The sequence below is a fragment of the Streptopelia decaocto genome (genome assembly GCF_964273445.1).
Source record: "Streptopelia decaocto genome assembly, chromosome: 2".
Taxonomy (NCBI): Eukaryota; Metazoa; Chordata; class Aves; order Columbiformes; family Columbidae; genus Streptopelia; species Streptopelia decaocto.
Window position 1 is genome coordinate 14429961 of NC_138655.1, and position 13029 is coordinate 14442989.

Consider the following 13029-nt stretch of genomic DNA (forward strand, 5'->3'; position numbering starts at 1 on the left):
TATTAAAACTTACACCCAAGAAATATTCCTCACTGTATATAAAACAGCTATAAGACAGATAATATCAATTACTGAATTTATATAAGAACTTACTAGTATTAAGAGGAAAAGAGCCTTTTTCTCTTTAATCTGAAGTAATATGTAAATAATTTTCAGTCAAAATGTGAAGAGAACGTGCTCAGTGCTGCTCATGATCTCATTGGCTTTTTACATGTTATATCGAAATATCTTTCTGTAGATTTTCTTTTAAGGCTATTTTGCTGGTGATTGGAGACTGACACACCATAGGCAAATATACAATATCCAAGTGGAACACTAAAACAGAAAAGCTGTTTTTAAGGAAAATACAGGTCGGGTGTGGAAACCCAGCAGTTTGTTTTTCAGTGTGGAGAGCCCTCCCGTCACCCTCCTTCCAGAACAGCAGAGTTTGTGATCGGACATCAAAAGGGATCCTGCTCCTTGAAAGCAGAGAATTAAATGTCAGCATATTTCCAGTGAGGGAGGTTTTCTTTGAGTGGTCTTCTATCCCTAACCTGAACCTGTTGACTTCCCAAATTGTGCAGAGCCTCTCTCTTAGATCCTTGATGGAAAGGTCTCAAATAAGGGTGGTGGAAAACCACGTAGATAGAGGAAAGTTAAATTATGTCTTTTCCAGATGCATTTAGAGGGGAGAAAGATCAAAAACTAGTTCCTCTGGCTGAGTTTCATTTTGTAGCTTCTTACTATGAATGAAACCATTACTTAAGTGTGTTTGAAGTTTCAGATTGTGTGTCTTTTAAATGAGTTTTAAACAGAAATCATCAGAGGTCACCAGTCACATATGACTAAGCAAACAATTCTGTTCCGTAAAAGCAGGGACACATCAGATCATGTGTAACTTTTCCCATTATATACCATTTTAAAGTTGTTTAACTGTCTGGATGTATGTTTCTAGACAGTTTTAAAGGCAGGAAATTGTTCTTGAAGAAGTACTTAAATAAGAATGTTACCCAATATATAGAACAGCAGCTCTGTGTTGTTCCAGTTAGATGGATGCATTCCCGAGGGTTCCCCTGCAGAAAGCGGAGCCGCAGGCCTGCCAGGCGCTGGCGCTGCCGCGCACACCGAGCGCCTGTTCCCCTGCCAGCCCCCCCAGGAGCTCTGCGGGGCCAGACAGCCCCTCGCTGGTCCTTCTGGGGAAACAAGTCCTTGAACACTTTCCACGTTTTTGAAACTTGATGTATTGTAAACTCTGAAATTTGGTTTAAGAAAACACAACACCTTTTCAGTGTTTATTTTTCTGAGTAACTTGCTGGATTTCTGGCCCCCATCTGTACACCCTGTTTTGAGGCAGGGGGTTGCAGGACCTGGTCTGAAGCTGTAATTTTGTTTCAGCTGAACAGCACAGGCCCGGTCCTGACAGTGTGTGTCATCCCCACAGCATGGCACACAGCTTCTTGGTAGTTCATCAGCAACGCTCTGTGGCTCTGAAAGGAGAGAACCGCAATATTCTCAGAAAGAAAGGTTTGTAGGTGATGAAACACAAGCATGTCGGACACCTAGGAACCACAGGTGGCTCTGGTAATCTTATGCATCCTGTGCTAATGATGTACCTTCCAGTTCCTCCCTAGCTTTGTGCTCCTTAAAGCCAGCCTTGCCACACTTGGGCACCTGAAGCCCACTGCTGATGTTTTAAAGCCTACTGCTGCTGTTCCCAGAAAACAAATTTGTAGGCATTGGTAAACAGACTTTTTGGATTAAGAAATCCTCTCGGCCACGCTTGCCCTTTCTGTTTGTTGTCTTACAAGGTGACTGTGACAGTACTTTGTCTTGCCCTATTCTACAGTTTCTAGTGCATGTTCCTGTTTTAGTCAAATGATTTCTGGGACGTAGCAGTAACAGAGCTGAAGAAGCAGCCGGAAATATACTGGATATATGGCTGAAATCATGTTATAAACATTACTTTTATAAATGTAAGGCGCTGGCAGTTTTACTTTACGAAGTTTTTTTGTCTGTTAATTTTCTTAGCTAACGTTACAGGGAACCAACATTAAAGGACACCTCGCATAATATTGGATACAAAAATGGTATTTGGAATATTCCAGTGAAGGGATCTTAAAAAGATTATAACTTGTAGTTAATACCAAGTTTGTAAAATGCTTTTTGTTCTTCAATAAAATATAAGGAATAATAAATGAAAAATTGGAGGACGGTTACTCCAGCTATGTAGAGAAGCCCAGAAAGAAAACCATAAAGATTTTCTCCAAAGATGGTGAGGTCTTGAGTCATTTTTATAAGGACCATCTTGAGTTTATTCATGAGCCTTCAAAAATTCTGCACTGAAATAAACATACTCCAACCTTTTTCTTAGTTCCAACTTAGTTGCAGAGTGTTTCTGCAGCTTCTTGGGGTTTGAATTGTATTTGTAGCATGCTTCCCGTTGTAGTATTTGGTTTTTCTTTTGGGCTGGGGGTGTTTCTGTAGTAGGGGTAAGTACTGCCCCTGCAGCCTGAGTCCATTTGCTCTCTCAGAGCAGGGCTGGCATGTATCAGTGTTCAGAGAAGAGGTGGCCAATGCAAACTTCTGTGAAAGACTTGAGCTAGTCTTACTTTTTCCTAAAACCAGAAACTGTATAAACCAGGAAAAAGCTATGCTGCCAATACAGCCTGGTTCTGTTCCAATGCACTTTTCAAGGAATCCCTCCACAAGTTCATTTTCTGTGGCTTTTTCAGTTCTCTGTAGGAATTCCAGTAACTAACTGGAGATCATTAACCCCTATTAAAATCTGGGAACTGTCATTGGTAATTCTTTTTAATAGTAAAGGCATAAAAATATCTCATGGTTTTGTGTAAAATTTAACAGAAGTCTTGAAGTCTCGCATTTCAGGCTACCAGGGCTGGATCTAAATTCCCATGGACAAAAAGTCAGACAGATACTTGAGAAGAAAATTGCTGTCCTCTACATGAGATTTTAACCTCAGGCAGCAACTGGATACTAACTGAGAAGGGTCAGTAGCTTAATCATCTTAAATATATGACAAATTCACATTTAGATTATTTAGCCTAATAAAATGAATTACTGGATTTTTCTCTAGCATGCATAAAACACACCACTGACCCCGACTCTTATATCCTTTACCTGGGGGCAGCTTATGTTGTAGTTAAAACTAGAGTGTAAGGTAAGAGATTTAATAAATGGGCAACTGGGCACTTCAGCTCTCTGAGGAGGCTCTCAAAAATAAAGTTCCAAAGCTGCTTTCCCTTCCCCTGAAATCTGCTGATCTCATATGTGAGAATAGAAACTAAATTAATGACAAGCAATATGAGAATGGTTGTATATGATACCGTTGAACTACTTGCCCAGATGAAATTATAATTAGATTATTTTAATTGCTCTTTTATGAATGTGTAGATTTGCTTTTTTCACTTTTGGTGCTGACAGTAAGTCTGGAAAGCATTTCACCATTTCTTTACCCACTTTTCTGTTTATTTGAAGAATAACGTAATTCATTGGACAAAGCCAAGTGCACAGTGCTCTTCTTTCTACAGTCCTACAGTTTTTAGCAGAATGTATCACTTAAAGAAAACCCTTTCATTTGCAAAAAGCATCATCTTGCTGAGAGGAAGTTTACATGTATATGGCATTGATTTAATTTAAATAATTTTCCAGACAGAATTCATATAATCCAGGTAAAAATCTGAGTGTGACTAATTTTTAAGCAGCTTAGTCCAGTTTTGCTTGATTTGTTTTTAGATAAACTGAGGTTGTAACCAGTTGATTTTCAACTGTAATAAGCCTTTCTTTATTTCACTAAATGCACGTTAGCATTGATTTATATAACTTGATTTATGGACATATTTTAAAATTTTTTTAAAAAATCTTGCCATTGAGGACCACAAAATATTTATCTTAAGCTTTGTGTGTGCAGGAAAGGGTTAGTCACTCCAGCTGTGCTGGCACAACAGGATCAGTAAAGCCACCTTTTCTTGCTCTGTTTTGTTACTAAATGCAGCGTCTGTTACTCCAAGTGAGGTAAATTATTCTTGTAGAAGTGCTTTTTAGCCAAGATGATAGTCTGCACTAGAACTACACCAATATGCAAAAGGTTTTTTTGCCTCCAGGCAGAGCAAGAAGTTCACGGTTTAGTGTAGGCTTATTGGAAATTTAATGAGAGTTTAAATATCATTAGCAGTTTCACTGGATATTTTACCAGAAACATAAGCTACCCTGAGATTGTAGATATGTCTTGAGTAGAAAAATTATTCAGTTCCCCTCAGCTGCAAAGTCTGTTCATATTTGAATGTAACCGCATAATTTAGTTTTACAGAGAACTATAGCCGTGTCTAATCCTTGGGTTTTTATTTACTAGTGTGATCAGTCAAACAGATGAAATGTGTTTGGAAATCCCTTTTAGCTGTAGTGCACTTACCTAATAGCTATTGATTTTGGCACAACTTGCAAAGTGTAGCTGAAAAATATATGTATTCCTCTTGTCCTCAGTTTGGCTCTGTGTTGAAGTCTGTCTTCTAAGTTTGTCTATAAAACTGAATCTTAGGATACTCAATATTTTCTAGTTGTATTCATAAATACACCTTAAAAAGTATGCCAGATAGACCACAAACTTCATGCTATGTATATTGTGCAACAGTTCTGTACAAAAACTAGTTATTTGGAACCTTTTGTTATAAGAAAAGGCTAAAAACACCTATTGTCATTAATAAGTGGGTATGAAAGATGAGCCATAGAATTATTGTGTGTAAGCAGTGGGCTGTCATCAGTTAGCAATAATCCCACATTCCTGTGATGAAGAAGAGCATTGCAGCAATTCAGACCCGTGTGCCGGCTGCCTTGGAGGAGTGGGATCACAGACTGGCTGAGGGCTGGATTCTGAGCGGCCTGATCAATCCACAAGATCTGTTGACTAATTGGTCTTCCCCTGTCTACTGTCTTCTGTTTATAAACAACACAGTTTCTAACTCTCCTAAAAGACACATTTATGAACCAGTGGATATCATTGGTTAACTACTCAACAAATTTGGGGGTAATTTAGAAGTACTTTAACACTAATTACACTGCCTTTCTTGGTGTGTTTTAGTTTTTCAGCTAAGTTTGGAGAGATTTTATCCCTGTTTTGACTTAGAATTATTGAAATCTGTGTAGGAAAATCAGGCAGAGGTTCTGTAAAACTACACACTTACCCTGAAGACTGGTTTGATTTCCCAAACAGCTCATTCAGCTCTTTGGGGAACTGTTTGCTATTCTGCAGGAAACAAAAAACAACCAACCAACCACCACCAATAAACACCCACTATCATAGCAGCCACAGACCTAAAATCCTCTGGCATGAGGATTTTGATAACTGCAAGACTGAAGACCAATGCTTGTGTTTTCTAATGGATAACCCATGCAAATGGAATCCTACAGACATGAAATTTTTCAAGTAAATAGAAAGTATTGCAGAGACTGAATGAAAGGGGGTGGATGTGCCTTTCATACAGGATGGCTATTAATTTTTATGGGTTTTTTAATGCTTCTGGAGTGTTTTTTCTATTTTTCTCATTCATGGAAACACTGAAATCCTAACAGAATTCTATGCCTGTCCTTTTCAACTTTGCCTGTTGTACCACAGCTTTCATCTCTGTGTCAGTTTATGAGTGTGCGGCATTAGTGAGCCTTAAGGCATTGACCTTTTACAGAGCTGATGCGAAGTTAAATCCTTTCTGAGCACTCATTGTTATTGTTGGTGAGACTGCAGAAAGTACAGGGATCTCTGGGTCACGTTCTCTGCTGGTGAGATAATTGCCTGCAGGTGAAGAGAAAAATGCAATTTGAGATCTTCCAAGCTTCCAAAGCAGGTGTGCGTTGCTGAGTCAAGAGCAGGTATTGACAGATCACTTCTTCTACAGCATTGACAATCTCATTCCTTAGCAGAGGCAGCTTTGGAACCATTAGTTAGCAATCGTGGAGACCGCACACAATAGACTGTAGAAACTCCATGAAATTTGACTTTGTAGAACTTCTTTCGAAAGGTCTTGGATGATGCAACCTAACAACAAACCTGTTCTGAGTAGAGATTGTTTATGCAGAGATGACTATCCATTTGGTTTGGAGCTTGGAAGAAGATAAGGTCACGTTAATCAAATGCTATTTTCTAAGCAGAATGTTGTTGAAAAAGCTAGTCAGGTGTGTAACATCTTTTGGAAGAAGAAGGAGGAGCAAGATCGATTCTAAATTCTGTTGTTATAGCTAATCCCCAGGCATTCAAAAGTTCTAAGAAACAGAATAATTTGGGCTATATTATGTACTTTTGAAGAAGTATTCAGAGTTATTAAAAGTGAAAAGAAAATATTTTTAAAGAGTTGTCTGAAAATCAAAATGCTGCAAAGGACTGTAAAATAACTTCTTTACATATAAAATAGACAGTGCCATGTATTACTCTAGAGACTTAACTTTATTATTTCTTGAAGGTAAGTAATGGTATTTTTCATCTGTCTGCTGTCAGGACTGTATTGCAAGGTTTTCTCTCCCTTACCTAGAAATAGGGCAGTGAAGTTGGCCTATATATTTTCAAAGTCAGGATAGTTGCAGCATAATGCAAACTGGTGATTACTTAGATTTGGCCTTTGCAGAGTAATACTCCCACTTTTTTCTGAGGCTGTTTTGCCTCCACAATACATTGCTAGGCAAAGGGAAACATCTTTGCTGGAATGTGCTGACAGGAATTTAATAAAGATAGACTGTGCAGCAATTCTGTTCAGACTTGATGGAAATAAATATTCGCTCCATCACTCCAGGAGTTGAAAATTGAATACATTTAACTTTTGGAAAGGGTCTCTGTTCTGTCCACTTTGACAGGAAAAGTACTCTAGGAAGAGTACATTTCACATTATAGAAAAAGAATATTGAATATTATGGGGAGTGGAGGTCTGATCATAGCTGCAACTGTGCAAGTAGGTCTTTCTGTGCTCTTAATGTCTGTTTGCCATCTGAGATATTCAGAGCCTGAGGTCATAGCTTCATGAGTGTTTCCTCTGGCAGAAAGGCTGTTTTATGTATCATCCATGACTTTTTCTGCCTTTCTGTTCTGCTTATGTAGCAAAGGAATAAAGAGGATTGGGGAACTAACCTCGATTAAAGGTAACCTTGTTTTATGGAGCTGCACCAAGTGTTGTAGGTTAGAGTTGGTGGGGGTTGTTAGGGAAACTGTTCAAGTTCTTCTAACACGTACAGTCACCAAACCTCAGTATTACCTTAGCATAGGTAGTATAAGCTCCATTTGGAAAAACTAAACTGGATCTCTAAAGTGCACTGAGGAAGCCCTGCCTTTCTTCACTGACTTGAGAGATGACTTGAAGAGACGTGCTTAGGCTAAAGCTTGCCCTTGTGAATTCTGTCTTCAGCATCTATGCAGATTTCACACAGTTATAGTTCTGTCTGAAAAGTAATTCTAACTGCATCATTGTATTAGAACAGACCAGCTGGTTGGAATGGACGTCTGGAGGTCATCTGGTCCAAGCCCTCAGCTCAAGCAGGATGACCTAGAGCTGGTTGCCCAGGACCACATCCAGACCGTTTGTTAGTACCTCCAAGGGTGGAGACTCCACGACCTTTCTGGGCAACCTGCTACAGTGCTCAGTCACCCTCACAGCAGAAAAGTGTTTGCTGATGGTCAGGTGGTACTTCCTGTGTTTCAATCTGTGCCTGTTGCTTCCGGTCCTGTCACTGGGCACCCCTAAAAAGAGCCTGGCTCCATCCTCTTCGCACCTTTCCTTCAGGTTGTTTAGATACTTTGAGGAGATCCCCTGGAGCATTCTCTTCTCCATGGCAAACAGTCCCAGCTCTCCCAGTCTCTCCTCATATACAAGGTGTTCCAGTCCCATAATCATCTTTGTGGCCCTTTGTTGGACTCTCCAGTATGTCGGTGTCTCTCTTGTACTGGGGACCCCAGCATTGGACCCAGCACCCAGTTGTGTCTTAGCAGGGCTGAGCAGAGGGGAGCGTCACCTGCAAGGGCACATTTCTGCCTCATGGTCAACCTAGTGTCCACCAGGACCTCTGAAATACTTGTAGGTGAATGGTGTCTGAAGCATTTGCATATCTGAATTAGCCTCTCCAAGTAATCTTTTGAGTTTGTTAATACATCTGAATGGCTCTAATTCTGAGACAGAATAAGTCAGTTTTGTGTTTCAGTGAGATTTCACAAATGGCTCTTTTTTTTTAATCACTAACAATAACCTGGATGTATAGGGTGTCTTCAGAATCCCTTAAATATAGCACATTATTTCTGAAAGTTTAAATAACTTCCATTTGATCTGTAATTCTACCAACATTTTACATATTCTGTTGAGTGTTGTAGATCCACCTTTAACAGTTTGTTCACAAATTGATGTTTTATCATTTATACACAGAGAAGTTAGCCCGTGATTTTCATTACATTCAAATAATAGGTATGAAAAGAATATCCAGATTAACAAAGCCTTATACTGAGGACATGCAGCTCTTAGATCTCTAGAATGTGAAATGAGCTTCTCTTAATTTTATAAACCGTTCGTCCCGTTCCTCTCTCTGCTCTGTGCAGCATGTAATTGTGCAGGCTGCACACAGTCTTCATGGGCCGCAGGTAGTTCAGGAGTCCCTGTTTTGGAGATCACTATGTATTTGATAACCAGCAAGCTGGGAAGAGTTTGTAGCAGTGAGCCAGGCAGAACTGGCTTCCCAACATTTTCCTCTTAATATTTTATTCAGAATCTGTAAGGATCCTAAATAAGTTATAAAGAGGCAGATCATGAAGTTGAGAACTTTTGTTTTCTTATCTTGACATCTTTCTGAGAGAATGATGTAATATATTAGTGTCTTTTTCAGTGAGAATTGTCTTTATTACCTCACTTTACGTTTTGAAATTAATACTAATAATTCAGTCCTGTTAATCTACCTTCAGTTCTGTTTTCTCTTACACTCTGATTAACTTGTTTCCTGAGTAAATACAGTCAAAGTTTTGGTTTGCTTTCTACAGAACCATAAACTGGCGATGTCACAGGACCGGGGTATTTTTAACTGTATGTTTTCTAATATAGCATATGCAATGGTAGCATTACTGCTGTCACTGATGGAGCTTCTCTGATGTGGGAGTTATGATGGAGGCTGAAAAGACACAACCTGTAGGTGCATATAGCTGTGACTTCGATGTATTAAGGAGGCGTTTGGCTTATTTTGTTAGATAATGGAACTTAGTTTCAGAAATATTTTTTTAAACGCGTGCGCGTTCACTCCTGATATTGTACTGATTGTATTGTAGACAGGATTAACACTTGCTGAAGTTATTACCATTAACAGCTGTCACTGATCAAGAGAGAAAAAAGCAGTTCTTTTCAAAATGAAGGCAAATTCAGGGCTATTTAGAAATTTTACATATCTGAGTAGAAAAGCTTGGCAGAGTGTTGTTTTACAAAGAGCTATGCTGAGCTATGTGTGTGAGAGAAATCAGGTTATAAAATAGACTGAATGAGATGTACTGTGCCTCTAGAGAAAATCTTAGCCTGTGTTCTAGGGCTTAGTTGGACCTCAGTCTTATTTCTTGAAGTGGGGTACAGAGCAAAAAAGTTACAGTTTTCCCTGTAAATGGGAAAACTCTCTTGGTCCATTTGATTGTGGAAGAGTGTAGAGCTGGCATCCGTGTCAAAATACAAGTTTAATGTGGAATACATTCATTCTGCAGAGTTTTGTGAAGAAGAAAACACTGCTAGTTACAGTGGGGACCACCAAGAACCTTTTGTTTTCCATAGCAAAAACTGATCCTATGAACTGCAAATATCTGCAGTTTACCTATTTTGTAAGGGTTAGTGACTGTGGACTGCGAGAATTTTACGTCAACTGTATTCATCTTCCAGTAGGTGTGAGTATGCAAAAAAGTTGGGAGAATTTAAGAGATTTAAAATTTGTAATCAGAGCTAGGACCAGCTCTTCATTTTCTTTATTCAATGGTAAAGTATTTGTTAAGGGAGAGAAGCAATGAGAGGCATAATTGGATGTTAATTTAATTTGCAGAGTATTTTGCCTAGAATTCACTGGACTGTGTCTTAATGCTTTTTATGTGCAGTATAAAATATTAGTGGGACAAATATTTTTGTCCATGTTTTGGTGGCGGACATCTGCTGCACAGACTAATGTTGCATATTCTCAGTGAACCTGTAATACTTTGCCTTTTAGCACAGATTTCAGAGATGCTCGTTCCCACATTCTGTCTCCTCGTTCCCCTTGTCTTGGAGCCTGCTCTCAGAGAATTTCTGAACCATCTCTGGTAGGAGATGATGTTTCCTTTGTTCCAAATGCATCACCTCAGGGCTTTGCTCAGGAAGGCAAAAGCCATTGAAGAAGAACACTCTTGCACAGATTTATGTGCTTTATCAATGAGCAGTTATCCGTTGGTGTTCACAAGTAGTTCATCATTCTCTCTGAGTAGACAAGGGTTTTGTGGGTTCATATTCTCCATCTGTCAAAATATTTTATAACACTTTTTCAAGGCTTAGCAGTGTTTTTCAAGGCTTAGCTTTCCTGGTGCCAAGGACTCTTTAAAAGCAAAGACTGTGGCCTTCAAAAGCCAAGTACTAGTTGGCATAAAAGCCTACTGTGGTGACAGAAAAGGCTTTAAAAACTTTTGTATTTGTTCACACAAGTGTTTCAGTGTAGAAAATCCCGCCTTTAAGCTTCATTAACTTTGTAAGACTGCAAACTAAAAGTCCAGTGTTGTATGCATTTAACTTTTAAGACAATGAGCATTAAGGTTGAAATGCGGATTACAAGCAAGAAAAAAGAAAAGAATATTTTCACCCCAGAACAAAGTACTGTGAGACCCTCAGCTCTCCTGCACTCCAGAGTAACCCTGGATTGAAGTTTTAAATGTGCCATTCAAAGAAAAATGAAAAATCCTTTGAGCAATGACTTCTAAAAAAAGAGTAATAACTATAAGCTGCAAGACAATGATGTCTTTACCATGCTGCATCTCTGGAATCGTGTGGCACTGGCTCACCGCTCGGGGATGGATGCACCGAGAAAACTTCTAAGTCACCGCTGGGAATTTTTCAAAATCCCCCTCTCTTAATACACTACGAACAGTGTGATATAATGAAATACTCTGGTGTGCAAGTGTGAGATGTGAGTAAGAAAATGTGGACTATGTCTCAGTACTGAAATCCAGGATTCTGGAAAATGTGACTTGACTTCCCTGTGCACACCAGCCAGCAAATGTTCAGCATGTTTCAGTCCGGCATTAAGCAAGTATGTAAAAATGTATATGGTGCTTGCAGCAGTTCTTTCGTGCACAAAAGTCCAAATGTTAATACAGAATATGTGATTTAAATGGAAAACAAAGACGCTTTATGATTGATTCATTATGGTATGCACACTGGCCTTGTAGTTGTTCTTTAAAATTCATATAATCATCAAATTCTATATGATGCATTTGAAATAGCACAGACTGACCTCCAGAGCTGCTTTCACATAAGAACCTACAGGCTCAAACAAGAATTGCATAAGTGGCTTCACCTTGCAGTGCTGTTGGTTGAAAAATGCTACATCTGCAACACATGATATTAATGACTAATTAAATATTAGATTGCTGTGTGGTGTCTCTGCAGCCATCTAAACTCTCTGTCTCCAAAGGAAGCTCCCTGCTTCCATTGCTATCTGCTTTGAACAATGAACAAAATTAATGATCAGATTTACCACCATTGTAAATGTAACTTGGTTTACTGATGTGGATTGCAGCTTTTCCTCTACTCCTCTATTTTCCTTCAACTCCATCACAGATCCACTGATCTGGTGTCCCATTGCATGTTTACAAAACCTTCGTTATTACATCTCTTGTTCAATTCCAGTGAGACACGGTTCACAGTTTCAGTTTGTCTATGAGAGAAGCAGGGTGAGTGTGTGTGTGAAAGTAGGGTTTTCTTTAAATCATTGGGTTTTATTATTGTAGTCGTATTGAGGTGGACTATGCTGTTAACTTAAAACTTGCAATGTTATGCATGGATTATTTATTTTTTTAAAGTGGGTACAAATTAATAGTAGCATTTAAAGTCCCTGTGACACTGCATTCAGTTAAAGACACTCCTTTTGTTTAGGAAAACAAGAATAGCTGGTAAGAAACACCTTCAACTAGTCCTGATGTCTGCGAATTCTTAGAGGTCCTAATAAATTTCTTTGGTTAGTTCTGTCTTTTTAATGTAATCCAGGAAATATTCATTAGCACAAAAACGCAGACACCAGAATAAGGAAATTAAAATAGTTATGGCTGTTATTGCATCCTGAAAACAAAGCCACTGGAGGTTCCATATATTTCCTTAACAAAGCGCCTTTTTTTCCCCCAGACCTAAAGATTTTCGAAGGAGGTAGTTCAAAGAAGAAAACCTGCCATCAGGAATGTCTCTTCTCCTTGAAAAGAAATTCTCCTAACATAGAAGCTTCTGTGCATCTCGGCCATCCCTTCTATACAGAATGTTTTTGACAGGTGTTAGCAAACTTTATTTGGAAAGACTATAAAGATCATTGTGTGTGAAAGAGCTAACAATAAATATTATGTATTAATACCAGCAGTACTCTATGTTGTATGATCTGGTATTTGTTAATGATATTTTTTAATACTATTCTTGAAGAATTGATACATTTCTGATAATATTTATGTCTCATGGAAACAGTACGTTGTTTACTGAAATAATGTGTCTCACTCTAAAAGTTGCAAAACTTGAATTCTGTGCAGTAAGAGCAGTGATTAATTATGGTCGCAGAGGGCACTGTTGATAAATAATCTGATTCGCTTTTCTGGTGAAACAGGAGATCCATCCTTACACAGGTGGATGGACGAGAGAATGCCCATCTTAGTTCAGACAAGGGGAATTGTTCATGTAGAGCTTGGTTTCTCTTTGGACAACATAAAAAAGCAGTGGCTGAAGCCATGTAATCTGTTAGACTCGGTGATTTTAAAGGTCCTTTCCAACAGAAATGATTCTGTGATTCTGTTTCTGTAACTGATTGTGTGGTTCTTGTGAAAATTTT

At 38.7% G+C, this 13029-nt stretch overlaps 1 protein-coding gene across 1 annotated transcript in view; it reads left to right on the forward strand.

Annotated features, from left to right (window-relative positions):
• Positions 1-12572, forward strand: part of MRPL13 (mitochondrial ribosomal protein L13) — a gene marked incomplete at its 3' end in the record, with an annotated part of 34441 nt that extends 21869 nt beyond the window's left edge. Inside the window, exon 7 of the mRNA XM_082044382.1 lies at positions 12345-12572. Within this exon, the coding sequence (XP_081900508.1) occupies positions 12345-12369 (25 nt within the window). The remainder of the gene's footprint in view (positions 1-12344) is intronic.
• Between the last annotated feature and the right edge of the window lie 457 nt (positions 12573-13029).